Genomic DNA, 25,777 nt, shown 5'->3' on the forward strand with positions numbered 1-25,777 from the left:
AAGGAATATTAGGACAGAATTGCTGAATGACTTCAGGGCCCACTTGCACAAAACGTTCTTAGCGCTAAGACCATTGTAAGCCTATGTAAAAGTATGGGAGTTAAGATCATCTTAGCACTAAGATCGGTTTGTGCAAGTGGGCCCAGTGTAGTTGGGTAACATATGTTGTTTCAAACGCCATTCATTTTTGAAAAAATAAGTACATCGGTCACCGTCAGTTAAAAGTGAACGTCTCAGTACCCTAATGGTTTCCGTTCATGGCGATGGTATTCCTTATTTTAGTGTGGTGAAGTCCCGAAAGTTTCCTTATAATCAAAACTTAGCAACAGCATACATTAACCGGACCGCCTCCATGGTCTTATGGACTCGTGAAGACCCGGGGTAGAAAAGGTCTTCAGCAACCCATGCTTGCTGTAAAAGGCGACCCCGTACTCGCAAAACCTGTAAAAGAAAACAAACAGTGGTTGCATGAGTGCAACGGTCTTGGACGCGACGTTAAACCCCATTTCACCTGCCAGGAATGTAACCACCGACCTACTGCTCTCAGGGGCGGACGCTCCTTGAAATTGGACACACATCGAATGTGTCCAGTACACTGTACCCTTCCTTTAAAGAAAACGTAGCTGGACAGACCCTTGGAGAAACCGAATTTGTCTTGACTGTCAGGTGGAGGATGAAGCGTCTCGATGTCGACTGAATTTGTGACCGAGGGGAAAATCAAATGCGAGATTGTTTTGGCTCTTCGGTAAAAGCGCAGAAAAGATAAATAGATAATCTCCCACGAGTACCTTTTGATATCTAACACATCAGTACGAGTCGACAAAAGCTTAAAACTCTGAGCTTTTCCGGAGCAGTTTAAACTTTTATCGACAGGTGGTGATACATTTTATATCAAAAGACACGAGGGTAAGATTATATTTGTCATCCTAAATCCTTGTTCTACCATGTTCAGTTTGTAATCAGACGCGCTATCCACAAACACCGCCCTCTAAGGATTGCCAAAACACGCCTTGAGGAACTAACAAGACAGTATTAACGATCCAGATCACCGGGTCATGTCACAATGACACACAATCTGCCAAGTCAACATGTGACTGTCTGATCTCGCAGTGAAACCATACCTATGTACCGCCCCACTTTTACTATCCCACACCCACTGGTCACTAATACACATATAGGATTCACGCCTTCATGAGGTTCTACTAAAGTTAGGGGCGGTCGGGTAGCCTAGTGGTTAAAGCGTTTGCTCGTCACGCTCAAGACCCGGGTTCGATTCCCGACATGGGTACATTTCTGCCGTGATATTGCTGGAATATTGCTAAAAGCGGCTTAAAACCATACTCACTCACTAACTCTACTAAAGTTCAATGCTCATTTTGCACCGTTGAATACAATGTAAGATACAGATGTTGATGACTAAATTAAATGTGAAATATTTTTTTAATCTGCACATAGCTGCTGCCCGATCACTTAGACGTTCTTAAATATCTTATAATAAACAGCAATATGAGTATGCATATTGATGGCTTTATTCAGTTGAGTATGCAACCTGGTATTATCAATAATATAGCAGGAGTAGAATCTTATTCATTGTTATATTTATTCCACTACCAATACAATGTTTTCGAGAACTAAATGTAACCACAAGCTCCCGTGATGAAGCACACTGCAGGGGTCTGGTCATGGGCTATTGGTCCTAAGCCAAACCACATGTGCTGTTGTCTATATTGAAGGGCATTAAAATAATCAGAGGGTAGAACCACGCTTCTTTATGACAAGACGAGTAACATGCCCTTGTTTGTACGGTTGGTTGCACATATGTGTGCATGAAGCGCCAAGTGAGCCATGGCACAAATAGTTGGACATGAATGATTTTCATTTAAATTTTTAACATTAAAAAAAGTTAATGCTGGCTTTAGAGTATCGGTGCTCCACACCTTCAGCGCCTCATATGGAGTACAGTATTATGATGTGAAAAACTATGATTGAATGTACGCAGCACAGGGTGTTAACAGTATTTCATTAATTCAAATCATCAACCTACTAAACACATTAGACTCAACCCATGCCGCTTTATTCGCTAACACCAAGGAATTCGAGTTTATTTTTGTCTTTGCACCCGTGAGGATCCGGGGTAGAATAGGTCTTCAGTAACCCATGCTTGCCATAAAAGGCGACTAATGGGATCGGGTGGTCAGGCTCCCTGTTTTGTTGATGCATGTCATAGTATCCATATTGCGGGGATCGCTCATGATGTCAATCACTGGATTGTCTGGTCCACAATCGATTATTTACAGACCGCCGCCATATTTCTGGAATATTTGCTGAGTGCAGCGTTAAACAACAAATTATTTTTTCATACTAGCACGGAGATTGGTCTGTCTCCCAGGCCCAAGAGAATAGATAAAAAAATGAATGCGACTCAAGTCTAGAATGATTTGGCAAGTCTTGATTGCCTCCCGGTAGGCATTGCTCCTTTTCAATTTTCTTTATGTGTTGTAGATATATATTTTTAAATCAGTGAACATTATTTCTGGGAGTAAATTTTGGTTTACACGGAGATAACCGTTCAGAAACACAAATATGTCGATTAAGCGGTGTTTAACCCAACATTTGAAATTTACTTTAGTGCCGATATATCTACAGGCAACATAACTCTACATTGAAAACATAGTATGTTTATTTCCCAAACAAACAAACAAACAAACAAACAAACAAGACCTGTGCCGTTCAAATAACCTCAATGGCCTGGTTCTAGTAGACAACGATCGTACAACTGTTGTGGTTCATCCTTTTGTGTCACAATTGCAGGTACAGAACACATGTTTTAGGCATTCTACTAGTAACAATTTAAAAAAAAAATACTTCCATCATCAGTTTCCAGTTCCAAACAGTAGATCGTACATTTCCGAGGCTACACTAAATCATCCATCAGTTGTTCAACAAAAAACCAAACTTTTTTCCTTTGCAATCTTTATTTTGCTTTAGGCTGAAAAAGAAGAAAATGTGTCTCCGGCATGGGCGCGTTGGTCACTTTAAAAGTCAATGAAATACTAGTATATAATTTTCAAATTTCCCGCGTCTTTGTAAGCAGGCACTGTTATTCACGATTGACAACTGACATTGCAGAAATAAGCTTAAAAAGTCATCCTTCCTCATCATTTGTGTTTACAAACAGATAAAAAGGGTCATACCTCCCGCCTCACAAAAAGAATGTGCCCGAGAAACCTCTATTTTTTATATGCAGCCTTAGGCTGTTTCCCGGGTTCATTTATCTTTTCAACTGATGTGAGGGAAAAGTATCCTCGATTTTTTTCTCAACTTGAATCGAATAAATTAACAGGTAAGAGTGAGTGAGTGAGTACGGTTTTACGCCGCTTTTGGCAATATTCCAGCAATATCACGGCGGGGGACACCAGAAATGGGCTTCACACATTGTACCCATGTCGGGAATCGAACCCGAGTCTTCGGCGTGACGAGCGAACGCTTTAACCACTAGGCTACCCGACCGCCCCAACAGGTAAGAACTTTCATCATTTTAAAACTTTTCAGTAGCTTTGGTCGCAAAAGCACAAAACATTTTTCTGTGGTAGACACGACTTTTTGAAAGTGTTTTGAAGCCATTAGGCTCTTTAATTTCTTTCTGGCAACTGGTGAATCAGTTTAATGAAATAATGTTCGTAAACGGATGACCGAATGAGAAAAAAATGAAACATAAATTGTTATAATTAGGAATTGACTTACTAAATATTCTTGCGTTTATGAAGGTATAAACTTAAAAACCGGTGTTCATACAGTGTAAATACGCGTACACAACTGTAGGCAATACTGCACCACAAGCCCCGCCCATTCTATTATCGGCCAATCAGGAAACAGTGGGCGTGCCCTAAGTCTTTTCGGTTTATAGAAACATAAACGATAGAAACTGCTTGGTTGGCCAATCAAATGCCACGGAAGCACTTGCATCTTTTATACACAAACATAGATTTGGTAGATTTGCTGAACCTATCACGCCTTTACAGGATAGAATTGTAAATTATGTAATAATAAAGCTGTAGAAGACGGTTTTCTCATTAACTGTCCATTTTATTCTGACTTAAGATATGATTTATGGTCGAGAATTCTCTCCTGTGGACCAGACAGTGTTCTTAATTAACTGTAACACATATATAAAACCTCTTGCCGCACTTATTGCAAAAATGGTTGCACGTAGGCAACATTTCCTTACTTAAAACTGTAACTCATTTGTATCGGGTTTTCCAATCCTTTAAGGGGCGGTCGGGTAGCCTAGTGGTTAAAGCGTTCGCTCGTCACGCCGAACACCCGGGTTCGATTCCCGACATGGGTACAATATGTGAAGCCCATTTCTGGTGTCCTCCGCCGTGATATTGCTGGAATATTGCAAAAAGCGGCGTAAAGCCAAACTCACTCACTCACTTACTCCAATCCTATAACTCTTTTATGTAAATAATGTTTTTCAGTGTCCATTGAGTCTTACGGCCTTTTATGGCCTGATGTTGTATGTATTTAAGTTGTTTATGTCTAATGTGTACACATACAACATGTCTATGACTATGACACAGAAAGGGCCCGGTTTTGAGCTTATTAAGTGGCGTACCGATGACCAAGAAACATTTTATTCAGCATTACATCAATGTTTTTACAAGAGGAACTTCTAGAGGCAGTTGCTTCTCCAAGCACGTTAATATACACCATAACGTGTAACATAAAATGGAATTGTAAGTTGTCATAGTGTTTTAATAAAACAGTAAGTGGTTACGAGTGCTACATTTTACACATAAAACGTGTTGGATGGGTGACGTTGTTCGTGGATGGTTTGAAATGAAGATGATCTTACATATTATGTACAGCATAATCGCCACGTTAACGTACAGGCCTGACGTCTTGCACGTGCATCGATAATCGAAATCAATAACAGGAGTGTACCAAACAAAAACAAATGAAGCGCACATACAATCAACAAAATTTACCGTTATAACACTGCTGAACAATGTGACCGTGTAATGTGTATACGGTATACCGACTCCTTAATGTATAGCTATATACATATACTACGTGTAGGGGTATATGGTTATGGGTTTACACTGCAGTGGGGTACAGTGAAAATACTATAATCCGGACTGAACCGTTCAAAGTGAATCGTCCTGATTAACAAATGTCCGGATTAACGAATTATGGGGACATTGCTCACTCTGATCATATTTGGATGTTCCGTACAGTTATTGTCCGGAAAGTGATGTTTCCAGTTTCAAGGGGTTCAGACTTATAGAGTCTTCCTTTCATTGAGCATATACGTTCCTGTATTAATGCCTAATATTTTATGCTTTATTTACAATAATCATGTTTGACATATGCGACCACCCATGAGATACGGGACCTTATTGGTGAAAAATCATATTATGACCTCTCATATTTTAAAACTACAGTATCTTAAGAACACGAAAATACAACTCATAAGCTTCAATTCATATTTATTACAGAGATACACGGCATCCAACATTTGGACTCATTATATGCAAAGTCCCAATTTCAAACGCAAAAACTGTAAGCATTGCAGTTTCTAGATATTATGTCTGATCAATGGAAAGTAGACATATATGCTGAAATGTTTTGAAATAATAATAATAATAATAATAATAATAATAATAATAATAATAATAATAATAATAATATTTTAATAATAATAAAATAATTTTTCTGTTAAGTACGAACTCAACAGAAAAATGAGATATTTTGTACATTCCGCACACATGGCGATTTTTACGGAAGTTGACGATAAACGTCTTTCTTTGTGACATCACAGCACAATTATATTGTATCCTAGCATCCATAAGGTCCCTATTCTCCTGGTGGGTCTCATATGGTAGAAGCCCTTTTTGACGAAATTTCTTATCAGGTACATGATAAAACAGCTTGTCAAGCGAAGCATTGTTATGTAAGTTAAATGTCAATGAAAAAACTGTCATATTGAGTTATTTAATCTAAAGCTGACATTTTCAGGGCTCAAGTGAAACATGAAAAGATTTTCAGGTTAATCTTAGGAACGTCACTCATCCTAATATGGAGATTGTAATGAGCCTGTAAGTGTGACACAGTGGTGTCTGGCTGGACCTTCTTGTAACCGCAAGAGCCCAGTCAGTTCACAATTTCATTAAAATCAGTGCTTGCTACAGCTCCACAAAGATCTAAACGATATCCCAATAGGGGTCGCGGCAGAACGACCTTTCATCCGACTATTGAAACAGAACGTCGCTAGACGAGATTGCGATAGCGAAAGTCCCGATGTGTTTTTAATCACGCAACCTCGAGAAGATTAATATGGGGTATTCCGAACGACCGTTACGGACTGTACGACTGATTCCGAATGGTAGACATCATCTACCACTCGCATCTTAGGATATAACTTGAAACGGAAGATACTTTCTATAGTCCGTGTTACGTACTGCCTTACAGTGTCCAGAATTGTTCACTTTTCAAACTGAATCGAGAAATTTGTCTCAAAAAGTAGTCTGACACAGAAGTCGCCATTTGGTGCCGTAAAGCTCGAGAAGGATAATTTCTGATTGGCTAATGTCGACTTCATGTTAGCCATTTCATTGGTCGGTCAAAGTTTGTGAAATATCGTTCCGACGTGTCCTTAGATCGTTGGTGTAGCGGAAGCGGGGTCTAAGGTGACATTTCTTTTGAAATTGGTGGGTTCATTGCAAACAATAGCCTGACAAATTATGAAATCCATGTTTAACGCGTCAATATTCCAGCTACATGACAGCGGCCTGTAAATAATCGAGCCTGGAACAGAACATCCAGTGATTGATATTGTGAGCAAGGAGCCACGCCATCGGGGTACGTTAACTCGACATCAACCAAGTCACTGATTCTGACCACCCGATCCTTTTAGTCAACCCCTACAACAAGCTTAGGTTGCTTGGGGCCAATTCAAACCCGAATCTATCCGCGTTTTGTATGTTTCATGGTTAAAGTAGGTTAAAGATCTAGCGTGGATGAGGCGGGGTGAGTGAGAGGTAACAATAACATCATCAACATCATCAACATCATCAACAGCATCAGTGCAGCGGAAGTAGTGCCGCCACATACAGTATCCCCTCCGTCAACAAGTTCATGCAGTCACCGTCTACGACTGACGGCGGATTACATCGCCTAGTGGCTAGGCCTGGGTTTGTCACCGCCCTTCTGTCGACACACCAACACCGGCGCTTGGGAATGATGGAGGATGTAGTCGCTGACGCTGCCGAGAATGGTACGTCGGATTTTACCATGACCTCTCGTGCCGGTCACCACGTACGTAGCGTCCATCTTCTTAACCAGATCGCAGATGGCGTGCCCTGGCTTGTTGTCATCTAGAACCATCACCTCGCCTGTCACCTGTGGAGATTTCAACCGGGTCAACATTATATAGAAGGGTGATTATTTGTTTATAAATAAATTGCAACCGAATCCGTCGAATTTGATTGGTTAACCAAGCAATATATTTCGCATTTATGTTTCCAAAAAGCGGAAACAACATTAGACCCGCCCATTAACAAACTGCAACTTCCTGATTGGCTGATTTTAGAATAGGCTTGTGTTGCAGTATTGCGAACCATGTCACTCATTTCGTACTGTTGTCAACAGTTTCCTGTGTGTCTGTGAAGTTATTGTTGACGTGTTTATTTATGACAATGCACTTGAATATATGTTTGAGTTATAAAAATAAAAACCGGTGTCTGCACCGACTTGGACACCGGGTGTTTATAACTCCATACACTCCATAAACGCAAAAAAAACATTGAAGAACGTTCATAAGTATTTGTCAACAAGAGAACACCTGTATCTTGTTAATGGTGAGGTGAGGTGAGGTGAGGTGAGGTGAGATGGGGTTTTACATCGTGTTCAAGATTATTGCACTTATATAGCGATGTGCATGCACGTGTGTGTGTGTGTGTGTGTGCGTGCGTGTGCGCGCGCGCTTGTACTTGTAAGGTCCGAGTTTATAGTGCTAGCCCACTGAGATATCATGCCGCAGATTAACATGAATACCCGACTCAGACACAGTATACCGACTCCGAACCGACCAGTCCTTCTTGTTGCCCCTTAATGCCGAGCGCTAGGCAGGGTAATAACAAGTACCATCGTTTAACGTCTTTTGGTAAGACGCGGCCGGGATCGAAGTCCGGGCGGACGCTCTAACACTAGACCACACAGGCGGTCTCATAATACAGACCAGGATACCCATGCAAACGTACAACAAGCATGATGTTTGGGGGACCCTTTCTGACACTGAATCCAAGAAGTGCGTGGAGGTCATGTCTTGCATTGTCAAGGCGTGCCATTACTGGTCTGCACTGACTCGAACTTTAAATGACGAGTGGTGAATTTCCTCCAGACAACAACGATGATAAAAGTGAGTGACTTAATAGTTTATGCCTTATCGGCAATATTTCAGCTACATATATTAATGAGTGATATGGGTGTTGCGCCGCTTTGTATTCTTGGTGTAGTATGGCGTGTCAGCTTGAAGTCAGAGGATCCTGGCGGGGTTAAGGGACGCAACTTTACACAGCGAATTCCGGCGCCTCAAGCGAACATCCATGCAGTCTATCAGCTGTATAATCCCTGACGAACGATCATTCTACGGACATTAGGGACCAAATGCCTGACCTAGTCATAGCCTATATGGCTATATAACGGTCGCCTCTAAATATGGAGTCTCGGTCAGACAAACTAATGGTTGATAGCATGAACACCGATCGGCGCCGGCGAGGTCCGGTGACTCACAGCTTACAGCACACAAGAACCATTCGATCCATGATTCCGTCCACTCTTTGGACAACCCACATTAAAACTAAATATATACAGGATAGTGGTTTCGGAGTTATCTTCAAAATTTCCTCAAAGGCCACTACCTTGACTTGGACACATTAGTTAAGTGTTCAGCAACCCATGCTTGCCGTAAGTGGCGACTAACAGCGTCGGGGGGTCAGGCTCGCTGACCTGGTTGATGCATGTCATATCGTATCCCGACTGTGTGGATCGATGTTCATGATATCAATCACTGGATTGTCTGGTCCAGACTCGATTATTTCCAGACCGCCGTCATATAGCTGGGGTATTGTTGAGTGCGGCGTCAAACAACAAACATACAAAAACACATCTTTTATGTGTTAAAGCGCAATAATGCAACACAATCCTCACTCACCAGGGATCTGCTATGAGATGTTTGTTATGATTGAAATTCGCTCGGATTGCAAGATAAATGTCAACTGTACCAGAATAATGCCCCCCGGGGTTGTAAACAAAAGCGACAAAGCAATTTCTATGACCACAAACAATCTCTGTTCAAACAGATTCGATTGTAGGCTCAAATACAAACAACAGAAATACATCATTATTCTTCTTTGAGGGCATTTACTCGTTAGTGTGGAGAAAAAGGATAAGTTATGTATACAAACGACTTCTTTATTACAATTGAGGCAACGTTTAGGTGTAGATTCGGACACTTTAATCAAACAAGGGATATTTGTTCATACACCGTGTATAAACATCATCAAACTCAACCTTATCTTCTGCATAAATACCAACCATCCCTAAGCATATAACCCCATACTTCATCTTGTTCTTCATCACTTGCTTGATAAAGATGTCAGAATCTACACCGAAACGTCGCGTCTATTGTAATGAAGTAGTTGTTTATCTGTAAGAATTGTCTGTGTTAAAACAAATACATCACAAGAAACAGAATGGAATGAGCCTTGCTGATGAGAAAAATGATTATTATGAAGGCAGCATTATGAAACACAGTGTTATTCGTAGATAAGCTATCTATCTAAGTGGTATAAAAATTGCCTGGCAAAAGAAAGTATACACCTATGTTTGAGGGTGGCTTATCATGACAAGAAAAAGAAATGGTTATTCGATGGTGATGCATTTGATACGGGTATAATACAGTAAACTATGGTTATAACGAACACGCTAAAACGAACTGACCGATATAACGAACTTATTTTTTAGTCCCGTCCATTTGGTGTATATATGCTGCATATATGCTTATAACGAACTACGGGTATAGCGAACTAAAATTAGTGGTCCCTTTGAGTTCGTTATAACCGTAGTTTACTGTAGTTGCGTTTTGGACCTTAAGTTTACAGTGTTTAAGCGACTGTTTTTACCTTGGTAACGGCAGGGGACACCAGAAATGGGCTTCACACGTGACGAGCCAATGCTGTAACCCTTAGGCTTACATCGGAGTCGAACTCCGTCCACTCACTCACTCGACAGACAGGTGCCTACCCGACTCACCCCATACTTGTTCATCTCTTCCAGGTATTTGGCCTTCAGCTGCTCGGTCTTACCGTTCACCTCCAGTATCATCTCCTCGATCCGGGCCGGGGCTGAAACAGGAGGGACGTGCATATGGATAATTATACATTTAATATGATTTACCTATACAGCAGTGGAATAGGTCCCCGTTAAACCTGGCTTGTGAGGTGAGGTGAGGTGAGGTGAGGTGAGGTGAGGTGGGGTGAGTTCTGGATTCCGATTCCGATTAACGTATTGCATCTTGATGAATATTCCAACTAAAGTTGCTGGGTGAGTGCGTGCTTGCTTGCGTGCTTGCTTGCTTGCGTGCGTGCGTGTGTGTGTGTTTTGAGAACAACCTTTTTTCAGTTGTATGCAACAACTTATTCATACACTCAGCGCCATCAATCAGTTTATTCGTTTACACTATTATCACAAAGAGTTTGACGATTGGGTATTTTCTACAAAACAAACTGTTCAAGTTTATCACCACTGTTAACAAACTATTCATATTGAGCATATTTCTAAAGAAACTATACATGTATAATACCTACCCACCCCCACCCCAAATCAAATGGATGCTCCCATAGCGCTTTCATAAGTACTTTAGGTAGACAGGAGCCCAGTTCAGCCTTTTAACTGTTGCGTAGGCATACATTTCTTTTGGGTTAAAGCCGGCGCCGCTGGAAATGTCGAAGTTGGTTTGGAATAAAATCTGCAGACGTTTGCTCTAAATTTAATTATAGGTAAGAAAGAGAACAACCAACTCGAAACTAAGTTTTCCAGTTTACCTTTCACCAGGGAATTAATGTGATAGAGCGACGACATTAATTCCCTTGGGAAAGATACACCGCAATTCCTTGTTTCTCGTTAGTCGTTCTCATAATGCGTCCCAAAGGAAATCACCGTTCACACTGCACAAGTTCAATCGAAGTGTGAAGGCGACGCTTCCAATTCGTGACAACTCGTTGTTATTCCGGAACAAGCCGAATGGTCATCTTGCAGGCTACGAAAAGAGGCGAGTCTTGACGAATGGTATTTCCGATACAAGTACTCATTTAGGGTGTGATTCGTTTTGTGTTAACTGCAACGCGTCTTGCACCAACCGTGAAAAGCTCATGGGGGTTAATGGGAATCCATGCATGTAAAAAAATTCCAAAAAATTCCTTTACTGGTAGTTTTACGTGAAATGTGATGATTACATGGGGGTCTATCAATAAAAGATATCAAATCTATTTTTAAAAGCCCGGAAACCCATTTTTTTAGTAAACTGTTGGGCAAAAGAAAGTATACATCCATGTTTGATGGCGGCTATAAATGAAACACACAAGAAATAGTTATTCGCTGGGGATTTATATGACACGAGTATCACAGCTGTGGACCTCAAGTTTGCACAGTTTTTCGGCGACTGTTTTCAGCCTAGTGATGTTTTGATGACGTTTGTAATTGTTTGGTCACGTCTCATTTTCAAGTGTATATTTTCTTTTGCCCAGTAGTTTATTTTCGTGGGTTAAGTGTTGTCAAACACTCTTATTGAGACAGGGTGTTTATGAGGATCTCGTGTTTTCCAGCGTTTAGATTTGCGGTGTAGATTGAAATCAAAATCGATTTCATTGAAAGAAACATTCATAAAGGGTTATTTTTTTGAAGTTGTAAACTTTCTTGTAATATTTGTGAACATTACTTGTTTTTTCGTGGTGAGTTTATTCTTTTTATACAGAAACTCATCAACAACGATAACTTTCAGTGGAACAAACCCGTCTATATGGCTCCAGCAGCGATGATTTGTTGCCTTAAAATAATCTGAAAAAAAATCAGTTGCCATGGCATTTGGACTTCATTTTACCAAACTTTATTTCTCAAGTTTGTGTGGTGGCGTGGGTTAAGAAGGAATGTTTGAAATAGATAATCAAATTTAGTTTCATTACAAAAAAAATGTTTCAGTTTGTTTTCACGAGATGCAAAGCTGAAAACATGCATTTGCGCGTCACTAAGAACATGGCGTCCGTCCGTCCGTCTGTCTGTCTGTCTATCTATCTATAATATATATATATATATATATATATATATATATATATATATTATACAGATCATCTTTTGACTCTTATATTTCTCTCCTTCTCTCTCTCTCTCTCTCTCTCTCTCTCTCTCTCTCTCTCTCTCTCTCTCTCTCTCTCTGCACTCTCTTAGTAGATGACAATACGCCCTCGATAAGTACAGTGTTATGATCTAGGTCAACAGCAGATCCATGACAAATATTTATAAATATAAACACTCCTTAGCTGCACAGTTATGAAGCCTGTCTACATGTTTTATTAATTCGCCAAACTAGTGGAAAGTTTCTAGAGTTAAAAAAGGTTTATTCGCCTCTGAGATAGCTCATTAGTTTTAAGCAAGATTTATGGCCAAAAAACATACATAATTTCATACCGCCTTCCTGCCATCTAGGCTCCTTACGTCACTGAGGAGAAAATAACGCCTGAGCATAAAGCTTAAAGTCGAGAGCCGTCTTGCGCTCCTCTAATGCAAACTATATACAGCTGGTGGGGTTTTATTACGTTGGTTATTTTACGCATGTTCGTGAGAGACATATATACATATCCAGTGAACATATACAAGCATGTAGGGGCGGTCGGGTAGCCTAGTGGTTAAAGCGTTGGCTCGTCACGCCGAAGACCCGGGTTCGATTCCCGACATGGGTACAATGTGTGAAGCCCATTTCTGGTGTCCCCCGCCGTGATATTGCTGGAATAATTGCTAAAAGCATTCACTCACTCACTCACTACAAGCATGTAACTAGATAGGGGTTGGTTTAGAGTTACTGTGACCTGTCTCATCATTTCGTTTCTACGGCTGAAATGAAAATCCGCTGTTTCCTTAACTAATGGGGGCACGGGTGGCCCAGTCGTCTAAGGCGCCGCAATTCGCTGTGCAGAGTTGCGTCCCTTGGGCATATCAGAAACCTATCATTGTGGGTTTGAATCCCGGTTCACCCCGATTATGTTTCTAGGTTTATCAGGTAAACGTTTGAGACCTGTATCACTTCGGGCTTTCCTCCCACATTAAGCTGACACGCCGTGATATAACTTGAATACTGTTAAATGCGGCGTTAAACCCAACTCACTCACTCACCTTTGCTAAAGTTTGGACTTATATCAATCTGTAGTTGTGGTGAAGTGACGTCATTGATTATTTTATAAACGCAGTAAACGCGCTATGGTGTCATAGGACTTTCTGGTCCATCACTGGATTTTTATGTCTGTCGTCGCATGACAGGGGTACTGCCGTGTGGCGTTAGGCAACAAACACACACTTGATTTTTTATTCCTACTGTGTGAGTGGCGGGTGCTGCCGGTGGAGCGGGACATGCTTACCCATTTCGCGAACACCTGGTGTCATCACCGATTTTCAGTTAACTGTTATTTTTAATATATTTTCCAACACAATTTTGTCGATTACGCTCTGTGGAATCATGATTATTTTCTTGCGCTGAAGTTTTATACCCTATATTCTGTATTAATGTTCAAGAAAAGGGGCCCTGTGCACCCCGATTATGTTTCTAGGTTTGTCAGCACCATACCCGTGCTCGTGGGTTTCACCAAAGTGGTAAACGTCTGAGACCTGCATCACTTCGGGATTTCCTCCAACATAATCTGGCACGCCGCGATATAACTGGAATACTGTTAATGCTAATGTTAGCGGCGTTAAACCCAACTCACTCACTCACTCAAGAAAAAAGGCAGCCACATAAAGCCTTTAGTAAGGTGATGATAAATACATCACAAAAAGAAAAGCTAGCTACATAAGTTTTAATTAAGCTACATAAACTATACTGAAACTTACAACCATAACCACATCAAATTTAATCACTGAACCGTATGTATTAATATGATTGTCATAAGAAACGTTTGGGAATCCTTAATCGTGTGCTACCTTTATGGGTTTAAAAGATACCTTATTTCATACAAGAGATGTAAGTCTCATTTTAACTCCCATACAAATGACAGTACGACTATAATAACGTTTTGCACACCAACAGTGCATGCACAATATCATGTACACACCGTGTCATAAATAAAATGTTTTGTCGACACATGGTGATTGCTTATTGGCAACAAATATGGTTGTAAAAGATAGCGAAATCTGATGGTGGGAGAATACGTAACGTGGCGTGACGTGGCGTGACATGACGTGACGTGACCTGATGTCAAGATAACCATGCTACCTGAAACCACTAACCACTGAGTTACAGTTAACCAGCTAGCATTGACTAGTTAGGAGGTCCTCCGTAAACATACAAGTCTCAGGGGGCGGTCGGGTAGCCTAGTGGTTAAAGCGTTCGCTCGTCACGCCGAAGACCCGGGTACAATGTGTGAAGTCCATTTCTGGAATTCCCCACCATGATATTGCTGGAATAGTTGCTGAAAGCGGCGTAAAACCATAGTCAATCAGTCATTCCAAGTCACAATGCTTCGGCGATTCGCCAGTTTCGGCTTTTTGTCGCTTAAAAAAAAAAAACTTCAATATTTTTTGCGTTTATAGGGTATTAATGTAAAATCCCGGTGTGCAAACTTGATAAATCTGCTTAGCATGTGTACGCACCGGATTTTACGTGTATTCATTCCATACTTGCAAGTACATATTGAAGTCAATTCTTATAAATTAATACATCAACAAAAAAAGCTTCAAACTGCTTATTTAATGATGAACACACAAAAACTGTAGACAACAGCGACATCGTTCACCACCGTAATGCAACTCAAGCCCCGCCCATTCTATTACCCGGAAACAGTTGTGCATTCCTGAATTTGTTTTCTGTTTATGGATCTATAAACGAAAATGTTTGCTTGTTTAGTCAATCAAATATCATGACATCACTGGCAATGTATTTATTTGTTAATAAACTTGAAAAAAATGTACATAATTAAAATCCATATTTATTAAATTGATTAAAAAGGCCGTGATAATATTACCACTTGAACAAAATGTCGGAAGCATTTCGTGTTGCGCATTAATGAAACTTGGAGACAAAGGAAACACGTCATACCTTCACAGCCAGTGACAGTGAGTACAATTATCAGGGTCACCTGCACCGAGCTATATTCCTAGTCCGGGAAATGAAAGAATTATTAGATTAATCCATACCGAAGGCAGTAGCTCTGTTTAATGAAGTTGTACAGCCCTCTTATTAGACCTTCAGTCTGAGAGAGCGGCGCGTTCCCTGCAGGGAGACCAAGGGATCCATTCGCCACTCTGTTGAACATGACGACAGCTGTTTTGGTCATCTTGATTAATGCCAGGGAATTGAAACTACCAGTTGTAGGTGCCATATGTGACTACTGTCATTTAGTATGCGACTACTCAGAGAATAACCGACGGGTTACGAGGAATTGCGGGTTATCTGTCGCGAGTGAATGAATGGAGTTAATCCCGAACCTTCAGCTGAAATTAAATTTTAACCTTACAGAGACACGTAACTAAAGTAAACGTTTTGATGATGTCATCAGTGTGTGACGTCATGAATAATGGATGACGTCATATCGCTTCAAATGACCAATCAGCTAAAATGCATCTATATCGGAAATTTATAACCTTCAATCTTTCAACCCTTAATGTGTGTTTGTTTGTTTTGTGTGTTTGTTTGTTCGTTGTTTAACTCCGCACTCAGCAATATTCCACGGCGGTATGTGAATAATCGATTCTGGACCAGACAATCCAGTGATTGATATCATGAGCATCGATCTATGCATTTGGAGTGATGACATGCATCAACCAAGTCAGCCAGTCTGACCACCTGGTCCCGTTAGTCGCCTCGTACGGCAAGCATCGTCGTCTTTGGCGGGTAGTATTGTCATGTTGAAACGTGTGTTCTCGTACCCTTCATACAATGAATCCAGTTCTTAGATCGAGGTGGGGTAGTCGGGTAGCCTAGTGGTTAAAGCGTTGGCTCGTCACGCCGAAAACCTGGGTTCGATTCCCGACATGGGTACAACGTGTGAAGCCCATTTCTGGTGTCCCCCGCCGTGATATTGCTGGAATATTGCTAAAAGCGGCGTAAAACCATACTCACTCACTCACTCTTAGATCGAGGTATCTGTGAGAAACATCACTGGTGTACGATCATATATTCTGATCACTTTGCGATACTTCAGGGAGTGACTGAGTGAATGTTGTTTAATGCCACAGTCACTCACTCACTGATACCTTCTTGTGATAAGACTTCCTTCGGGCTTTCCTCCCACATTAAGCTGACACGCCGTGATATGACTGGAATACTGTTAAAACGGCGTTAAACCCAACTCACTCACTCACTCACTCTTGTGATAAGAAAACATGTTTGTGTTACCATGCCCAGTCAGAGATTACTGCTCTGGTTTGTCTGCTCTAGACTCGATTAGTAACAGGCTGTTTATATATTACTGGAATATTGCCAAACACCATCCACTCGCATACTGTACGACATGTCATGGCTCTGTTGAAACAGCTGTTTATTGGGAATGGAGACATTAATAACAGAGGAGCTAAAGAGGCTGTAACTCACGGTTGATTTTATCATTTTGATTTAATTTTTAAAATATAATTTGATTTAAAACTTTAAAAAAATTAAAAAAAATTTGGATAAAACTCAACTGCTGAAGGGTATCTTCGACATCTCTTCTTTAAAAATCAATCAATTTGCTTTTTTTCGGCAAAATTTTACATTTCAAACAGTGTAGGAGTCATGTGGTTGAACATTCTTTTTTTTTACCCCAGTCGTCATTGAACCAAATTATTTTTACGCGAAATTACTCATTCACAGATTACTTTTAACAAACTTGTTAGAAATGAGTGATGGTTAAAAAGACATTATCAAATTTAACAACGGTTCTTTCGATTTTCAATTTCATTAAAAAAGAAAATCGATATAGTTTCTTTTGCCCCTCAGTTTATATCTCAGAAAGCAAGTTCACAAAACTAGACCGTCTGTTTGAACTTGCTGAAAAACAATGTTGGATCAGGAGCAAGAGCTAATCAATTTTCAAACACAGATTCATGAATATTTATAGATTAAAACTGCCCGTGAAAAGTCTGGCAAAGGTAGCAAACTGTTTGTTTACATAACGGTATATTGGATGATGGTAGCTGATGGACTTCTCCCGCTTGTAATCTAATTGTATGTAAATCTTTTATCGAGTGCATACAATTCTGGTCATACGAAGTGTTACATTCTCGTGCGCTTTTTTCAAGTCACTTATTTTAAAGAATGAAGCTGTGAAAAGTATGGTAGCCGAGAGGGGACATCGCTTTCTCGTCTTCAAATGTGTCCGCGAGAAAGCGATAACACGAGACGAGACAGCGACATTCATATCGCTTTGTTTGCTGTTTTACGCCGCAATCATCAATATTGTAGCTATATGACGGAGGTCTGTGAATAACCGATTCTGGACCAGACAATACAGTGATTGATATCAGGACAACGTGGGATACCTTGACATGCATCAACCAAGTCTCGAGCCTGAGCACCTTTAGTCGCTTCTTAAGACAAAATTGGGTTGCTGAAGACCAATTGTAACCCGGATCTTCACGGGTAAAGGCAGTTACACTTGACACATGACATGCCGGTGCAGACCTCCACGTGCGCCACTTTGTCAATTATCACTTTAAAAACTGTCTCCATACAACTAATAATTGCCCCGGAAAGCAAACATACCGTAAACTACGGTTATAACTAACTCAAAGGGACCACACATTTTGGTTCGTTATAACCGTAGTTCGTTATATGCATATACACATCATATACACCGCAAATGGCCGGGAAAAAAACCTTGTTCGTATATCCGTCAGTTCGGTTTAAACGTGTTCGTTATAAACGTAGTTTACTATGCAGTAAACTACGGTTATATCGAACTCAAATGGGCTACTTATTTAAGTTCGTCATAATCGCAGTTCGTTGTAAGCATATATACAACATAAGACAGCAAATAGCCGGGGCCAAAAAAATAGGTTTGTAATATCCGTCAGTTGGTTACAAGCGAGTTCGTTATAATCGTAGTTTACTGTATTCTCGTCAAAGGAATTTCCAGGCTTTTTGTGTTGTTTCAGAGTTTACACATTTCCAGTTTGAATACGATCCTTTTTTAAGGACATTTCGTAAATACAGAACTGCAGTACAGCAATCATGTTTTGTTGTAATTACAGTGAACATCACTGCCCTGAAGGCCAGCAGCAGAAGCCATGCATCTGTCGACCCAATTATTATCTCCATCACACAAACACACTCGCGGCAGGATGTGGAGCAAGAATTCATTGTTTCACAGCACGTGTTAAGAGTTTCCTGGGAGGGGGTGGGGGAGCGAGTTGTACCATTCAGAACTGGCTCCCACAGGAGATATCACTTGGATGAGATCAAATGACACTCGTTGATAAAAGTGGAAGCCTGGGAATTTTTTCCGCTCTCATCAACTCGTGTTGATATATTTGACATCAAAAGACACGTGCGTGAGATATATAGAGACTCTAACCCGAGTGTCTTTAGATATCAAATATATCAACAGGAGTTGATAAAAGTGGAAGCCTGGGAATTTTTCCGCTCTCATCAACTCGTGTGATACTATTTGACATCAAAAGACACGTGCGTGAGATATATAGAGAATCTCACCCGAGTGTCTTTAGATATCAAATATATTAACACGAGTTGATAAAAGTGGAAAAATTCCGAGGCTTGCCGAGGGTATTTGACACTTTTATCAACGAGTGTTGATATATTTGCTATCCAAAGACACGAGGGTGAGATTTTATTTATCATCCAACATCATTCTTCCAACTTTTTCTGTTCGTTGACAGTAATTACCAGTCTCTAAGTGTAAAAAGTACTGCTAACAGCTTCAGTAGCAGAGCCATTAGTGATGTCATTTGATTGTGACGTCATGGTAACCAATGACGTCACAATGGTCTGCAAAGCATTGTGGTGTAATTTCACTGCAGCGATATCTACAGTGTAGAAATCGCTTGATCTCATCCAAGCGATATCTCCCGTGGGAGCCAGTTTTGGATGACAAATGCCTGTTTATATGTCACAGGAAGAACAAATGGAATTTCTTGTGGATATTTCACGGAGGAAACCTGATAAGGGGTCGAGTGGGGTGGGTGGAGAAACAGAAGTCTTGAAGGCTTGACTAACCTGAACTTGGATAGTTTTAAGAAGTTTGGGGAACTGACATTTTGAAAGCATCATACCGTATGTATACCACAGTCGTATGTTTCATAAAAGTGGTGACCGTCTGAGACCTGCTAATCTTCCCAAGGCAAGGGAGTTAACTGACTGGCCAGTTTCCATCCTTGCCTAACTAAAATATTGCGTTATATTTTGGCTTGACTCACGAGTCTTTGCATAGTCGAATGAAAAGCAACATGGCGACTACCGTGTAGATGTTGGTCGACTGCAGGGTTTTCAGAGCATGTACGTCAAATGGGCGTCGACAGATATTTTCCATGTTTTTACGGAAGGTATTCAGGTGTTTTCGTGCACTTTGGGATAGGATATTGGATCAACCGCGCTCAAGCAATTCTCGACTTGTTCATCAATCCAAGAGTCCTCCCGTTGGTGATTCCAAGACTGTCACCAAGTGAACTGCCTCACTGACATTAGAAGACCATAGGCGATCACGAAGAACATACATAGATTTAGCTAACTCAATTCATTCTTGTAACACTGCACCAACATCGGTCAGTCCAAAGTGGATTTATTTCAGGATTGGACTAAATCTTTATTCAAGACCACTATATAGCAATTTGAGAAATAATCAATACATCCCCTTTTTAGTCGTAGATTATCGTGTTTCCTCGGCTTGTCTAGACGTATTCTCCTGAAGATAGCATTAACCTGAAGAACACTATCAGGGCCACTGACACATTGTACAACACTACTGACTATTGCTGGAGAGTGCCCCCCTCTTGTGGCGGCCAGATAACTGAACTATGTACATAATTAGGTTCATTTGGGCCATTTAATGTTGGACCTGAATATGTTAAACTGAGGAACACATCACAGGAACATCTTAGGAACCGATCATTTGACATAGTTGAGGCAGGTGGGAAGCCTGGGAATTGTTTGAAAAAAGTATACTGTGCCCCAAAGTACTGTAAAAATGTTTTGCCTCAAGGTGGAAAAAATATGTTGTGCAAAGAAAATGTATTGTTCCCAACAAATGTACATTCTATCTGTAACCAAAATATATACATTTTCTGACGTTCCTGAAATTCAACATATGTCACGAAAAAATGTTGTGAAATACATCTTTCGCGATTTGAATAGTTATTACTATATTTGTGGATAGAAATCTTTGAGTACAGATTCTCAAAATAGTACTTTCAAGAGCCCATGGCAATTCCGGGTTACAATAGGTCTTCATGGTCAACAGGCTTAGCAAACACACAAATATTTGCCATTTGCTTTTTTTCTGATGTTGCAACCCATTCAAGATGACGTGTACATGAGAGGTCATAAGATTAAGTGTTTCCCCAACGCCCAGCAAGTTCGCAACAGACTCAGTATATTTCATGGTTGAAATTATATCTGAGTATGTCTCTCTGTCCTCTAAGAATTTTATCAACGGTGATAACGCCTTCTCCTCATTGGTTCACCCCTGTTCCCCTCAAGTTGAGCTATCTTCACACCTCGCAGATTGTAGCCATGGTCAAAAGGGAACAGTCCTTAATGTTGCATTGGCATGATGTCAGCGAGAGCATCTTATGATACCACCCTTCTACATTGCACATTATAGCGAAAATATAAATAGAATTATCATTATACCGCCTGCGTGTCATCATATTGCGTGACGACAGCCATTATCACGCCCATTGTTAGGTGACGTCATCAGGTTTGTTTCTATGGCGTTTCCATATTTGTAAACGTGGGTCAGTGACATTCGTTGTGTGTTGATTGCAGTAAATGTTTCAAAAACGATATTGTTGTTTATGTTTATTTGATAACAAATTGTATCCATTTTAGCTATAATAACGGTCTTCTGCAAATTATAATGTCCTGAAAAATAGCGTTACCATTATAGTATGAGTCACTGACAGGGTTTCTCGATATTTGAAGACGGAAACAGAATTTTGACTTTGTGAATATTACTGGTTAAGTTACCATGCTTACTGCTTACGTTGTGGACAATACGGCCCCCAATAAGCATATGTCAATGCACATCATTGTCAACACAGTCTTAGTGAAGAGCAATGATAGAGGAAGAATGCAACTTTCTCAGAATTAATGACGATGATGACAACAGTGAGTGAGTGAGTATGGTTTTACGCCGCTTTTAGCAATATTCCAGCAATATCACGGCGGGGGACACCAGAAATGTGATGACAACAGAATGTGACTGTTCGATGAATTTTTGTCCGACGGGACCGGGTGTGTAGACGACAGATACATCTAGAACGTTCTGTGACTTCATTTACTTAACATTTTGTTGCATTGTTTGGATGTTGAGTCGTTCTGATTGACATGTGCCTACTATCACTGTTTAATACACAGAAGGGAACGTTATATGTGTCCCTATTCTGATATATAGTCTCTGGTAGTATCTAGTACTTTCGTCAAAAGTAGTCAACTTTCATGGATCATTAACATCATTCGTAAATGGAATATCCTCTGGTTTCACCAATCATAATTATCCTATCTCCTCTATAAGACGCCTGGGGGTTTATTTATTAATTTGGCGTAAGCCGTTGAGTCGGGACCTATAAGAGCCAGGCGTGTATTGAGACCCCTGGTGTATTCTGTTTAATGCTGACACAGTGAGAACTCACTGCCAATCTTCCGTCATACAAAGGGTAAAACGTTCATTATTAATCACCAACACATCTCAGTATTAGAGGCTCGGCATCTAATAAAGGCCCATCCTCTATTAGACAGGGCAAATACCCTGGCGTCAATTAGAGGCCGGGTGTATTGAAGGCATGAATGACATTTAATGCAGGATATACGGTATATTTCTGCAAGTGTCAATGCGCCTGTGGCAACGCAAAAAATATCCAAATTCTAAATTGATAATTTGGTCTTTTGAAGAATAGGTCATTTTATTAAGATTTTTGTGAAAATTATAATATAACAATGTTCAACAAACTGTACCTTTCTACCTAGTTCAACGAACTTTACATTTAACATAGTTCTAGAAAGCTTTTAAAGAAAGCTTTTATTTGGTATATGGCAGAGTGATATTAATTATTTCTGAAATGATGCATAGTTGCATACCCGAAAGCTTTTATTTGGTGTATGGCAGAGTGATATTAATTATTTCTGAAATGATGCATAGTTGCTTAATAATATGTATGCTGCCAAGTTGAAATAAAATTGCTGACTCAAGACTTTTAATGATGAATTCGGTCAGAAATAGATTTCTTGACCCTGGAAAAATAGGTAAAGACACCAGAAAAAAGATTTATCTTTGTTTTTAGTCGAGATATGAGATATTGAAATTTGAAAGGCGGCCATTTTGAAAAATGGCCTCCAAGGTCACCAGAAATCTAATCTGGTTGGGTTCCCGCCTTGAATCAAATTAATTTGGGATAAAACTAACAGTGTGCCAAATTCCATACTTGTATCATACAAAGTGCACTATCTGACCAAAATGGGAATATAAAAAATGTCAGCAAGCTATCAGTTTGTCGTATGAAACGACTTAATGAGTGGAGTGGTGGTTGAGTGGTTTCCATCGTATCCCAAGAGCGTGGATCGATAATCATTGCATCAATCACAGGTTTATCTGATATAGACTGATTGCTTTATTTACAGACCGTCATCATATAGATAACACCTTGCTGAACAACCAAACAACAAACAAACACTTCTTCCTTACTGGATGTGTATACTTGCTCCAACGAATGGGCAATTTCCCCTTCACTTGTGGTCTGATCAGAATCAAACAGTACCAAACTGTGACGTGTTTGTTTCCGACCCCAAGGGACAACTGAACGACTTATCGAAATCGAAGTGATTGCTTTCTGAGATGTGTTGCTCAACAATTACTGTGGGGAGCCCTCGGGGAATGGCAGCTCAGCCTCATTTCCGAATTCCCATATTTCTCGAATTCCTCGTCTGATATATTTAAAAATCTGGTTCCGGGGCAGTGCAGTAGCAATCAACACACATCGGCATCTTGTTAGCTGCCGAGATTTCTCCCAACAGACCAGTCAATTCCGAATTTAAATCCCCCGGCGTACTTTCAATGGAGAATGCGTTCCACGGGCTGGTGGGGATCTAGGTGTGTTGGTGGGTTAATATTTAAAGTGACATCAGCAGTATTTCACTCATACCGTGATTAGAAAAAAAGATTTACACTAATAACGAGGATAAGGGGTTTGTTTTCAGCGACATATGTAAAACATAGACATCGTATCTGTAAACAAGGGGTAACTAATTTCGATAATAAAACTTAGGGTCGCAGTATTTTTCATATACCTGAATACTAATCTTTTTTAATTCCATATTCTGGGCTCCACTTACAACAACGTGCTATGGATATTCTAGTATTATGTCATATCATACAGGGGGCACGGGTGGCCCAGTCGTCTAAGGCGCCGCGATTCGCTGTGCAGAGTTGCGTCCCTTGGGTACGCCAGAAACCTAAGATTGTTGGTTCGAAACCCGGTTCGTCCCGATTATATTTCTAGGTTTGTCAGCACCATACCCGTGCTCGTTGGTTTCACCGAAGTGGTAAACGTCTGAGACCTTCATCACTTCGGGCTTTCCTCCCACATTAAGCTAACATGCCCTGATATAACTGGAATACTGCTAAAAGCGGCGTTAAACCCAACTCACTCACTCACTCACTCATATCATACAGTAAATACAAGCGACAAAAGACATTTTGATAATCGTTAGAATTCTCTACTGAAAGAAGAGTGGGCGCGGATCGTACCAGCGACCCACCGGTCTCCGAACAGACGCTATATCCACTAGTCTACGGAGCTGGTCCAATATTCATGGCAATAAATGAAGCGATAAAACCCTTTCCATAGCCAATAGAAAGATCTGCATAAAACAGAGTCGATTGTACGATTCCGACAATATCATGAGCATATGGTTATGAATCACTATCAAATAGTGATGATACCAGGTGTTCGCGAAAAGGGGAGCCTATCCTGCCCCGCCGGCGGCACCCGTCACAAACACATGCAAAGGCAAGTCAATTGTTCACCTGAAAAAACACGGGAATGTATGGTCTAACATATGAGACATTAATTTATTGTCACTGATGCGTCAAATTTGGAAGCATGATCTTCGTGTATGTGTGTGTGTGTATGTGTGTTGTGTACATGTGTATGTTTGTGTGTGTATATGTGTGTATGAGTGTGTGTGTGTTTGTGTGTATGAGTGTGTTTGTGTGTGTGTGTATGTGTGTGTGTATGAGTGTGTGTGTTTATTTGTGTGTGTGTATGAGTGTGTTTGTTTGTGTGTGTATATGTGTGTATGAAGGTGTGTGTGTGTTTGTGTTTGTGTGTGTGTGAGAGAGAGAGAGAGAGAGAGAGAGAGAGAGAGAGAGAGAGAGAGAGAGAGAGAGAGAGAGAGAGAGAGAGAGAGAGAGAGAGAGAGTGTGTTTGTTTGTGTGTGTGGGTTATTTGTTTGAATTTGTGATCTGGAAAATGCTGGATCAATAAATATAATTTTGTCCATATAAATATAAGTTTTACAAAAGAAAATAGTTCGCGGGTAAAGCTAGGTGTTATAAACATATGTTCTTAGCTCCTCCTTTCAGAATATTGATGCACTGATGCGGAAACATTTCGGCGATTCTTGAAAAATACGTCATCAATAGCCGTAAGACGTAAGAGCCGACTAAGGAGGAACGGGTGGCCACAATGTATGACCAAATGACTGATGGAACACCAGCGTACCCCAGTGGCGTGATATGAGAGGTGGAATTTGATTGGTCAGGGGGATGGAAATATAAGGGACATAGCCACTGGTGGGGCTACGATCGAGCCACGAAATTCCAGCCTAGTTGAGCAAGGATGAAGGCCGGACTTCTCCAGATAGTTAATGCCCTTGACTCGGGAAGATGGGTCCAGACCAAGGTTGTATAACTGGAATATTGCTGAGAGCGGCGTAACACAACATACACTGTCTCTGTTAGTTTTTTTTGCAGTCCTTATGTGGAAAGGATTTTAGACAATTTTATCGATGTCCCAAACATTTCAAGCCGGAGGCTCCATGACATTTTGAAGTATATAGAGAACACAAAAACAACATGTTCATCGTTTCTTACATTTTTCACGTATGTGAATTGATATACGTTTAAACATATTTTAAGGATATTCTCCGTACAGTATATATGTTACATTACAACTGTAGAATATGCACTTTCCCTGTTATAACACGCATATTACTTACACTGACTTAATTTACGAGCCCCTTATACAGCAGCATATGCCACGAAGGTGAAATATGGAAAAAAAATTGTTATTGCATTGCGGT

The 25,777-nt window shown here is 40.4% G+C and overlaps 1 protein-coding gene across 1 annotated transcript in view; it reads right to left on the reverse strand.

The window, feature by feature from the left end:
* Window positions 1-5,702: 5,702 nt before the first annotated feature.
* Window positions 5,703-25,777, reverse strand: part of LOC139445285 (uncharacterized) — a 59,456-nt gene continuing 39,381 nt past the window's right edge. Inside the window, exons 4-5 of the mRNA XM_071226417.1 lie at window positions 10,318-10,409; window positions 5,703-7,404 (exon numbers count right to left, since the gene is read on the reverse strand). Of these exons, the coding sequence (XP_071082518.1) occupies window positions 7,180-7,404; window positions 10,318-10,409 (317 nt within the window). The 3' untranslated portion in view covers window positions 5,703-7,179. The remainder of the gene's footprint in view (window positions 7,405-10,317; window positions 10,410-25,777) is intronic.

Source organism: Haliotis cracherodii, unplaced genomic scaffold, assembly GCF_022045235.1.
Source record: "Haliotis cracherodii isolate W230 unplaced genomic scaffold, xgHalCrac1.p SCAF_6, whole genome shotgun sequence".
Taxonomy (NCBI): Eukaryota; Metazoa; Mollusca; class Gastropoda; order Lepetellida; family Haliotidae; genus Haliotis; species Haliotis cracherodii.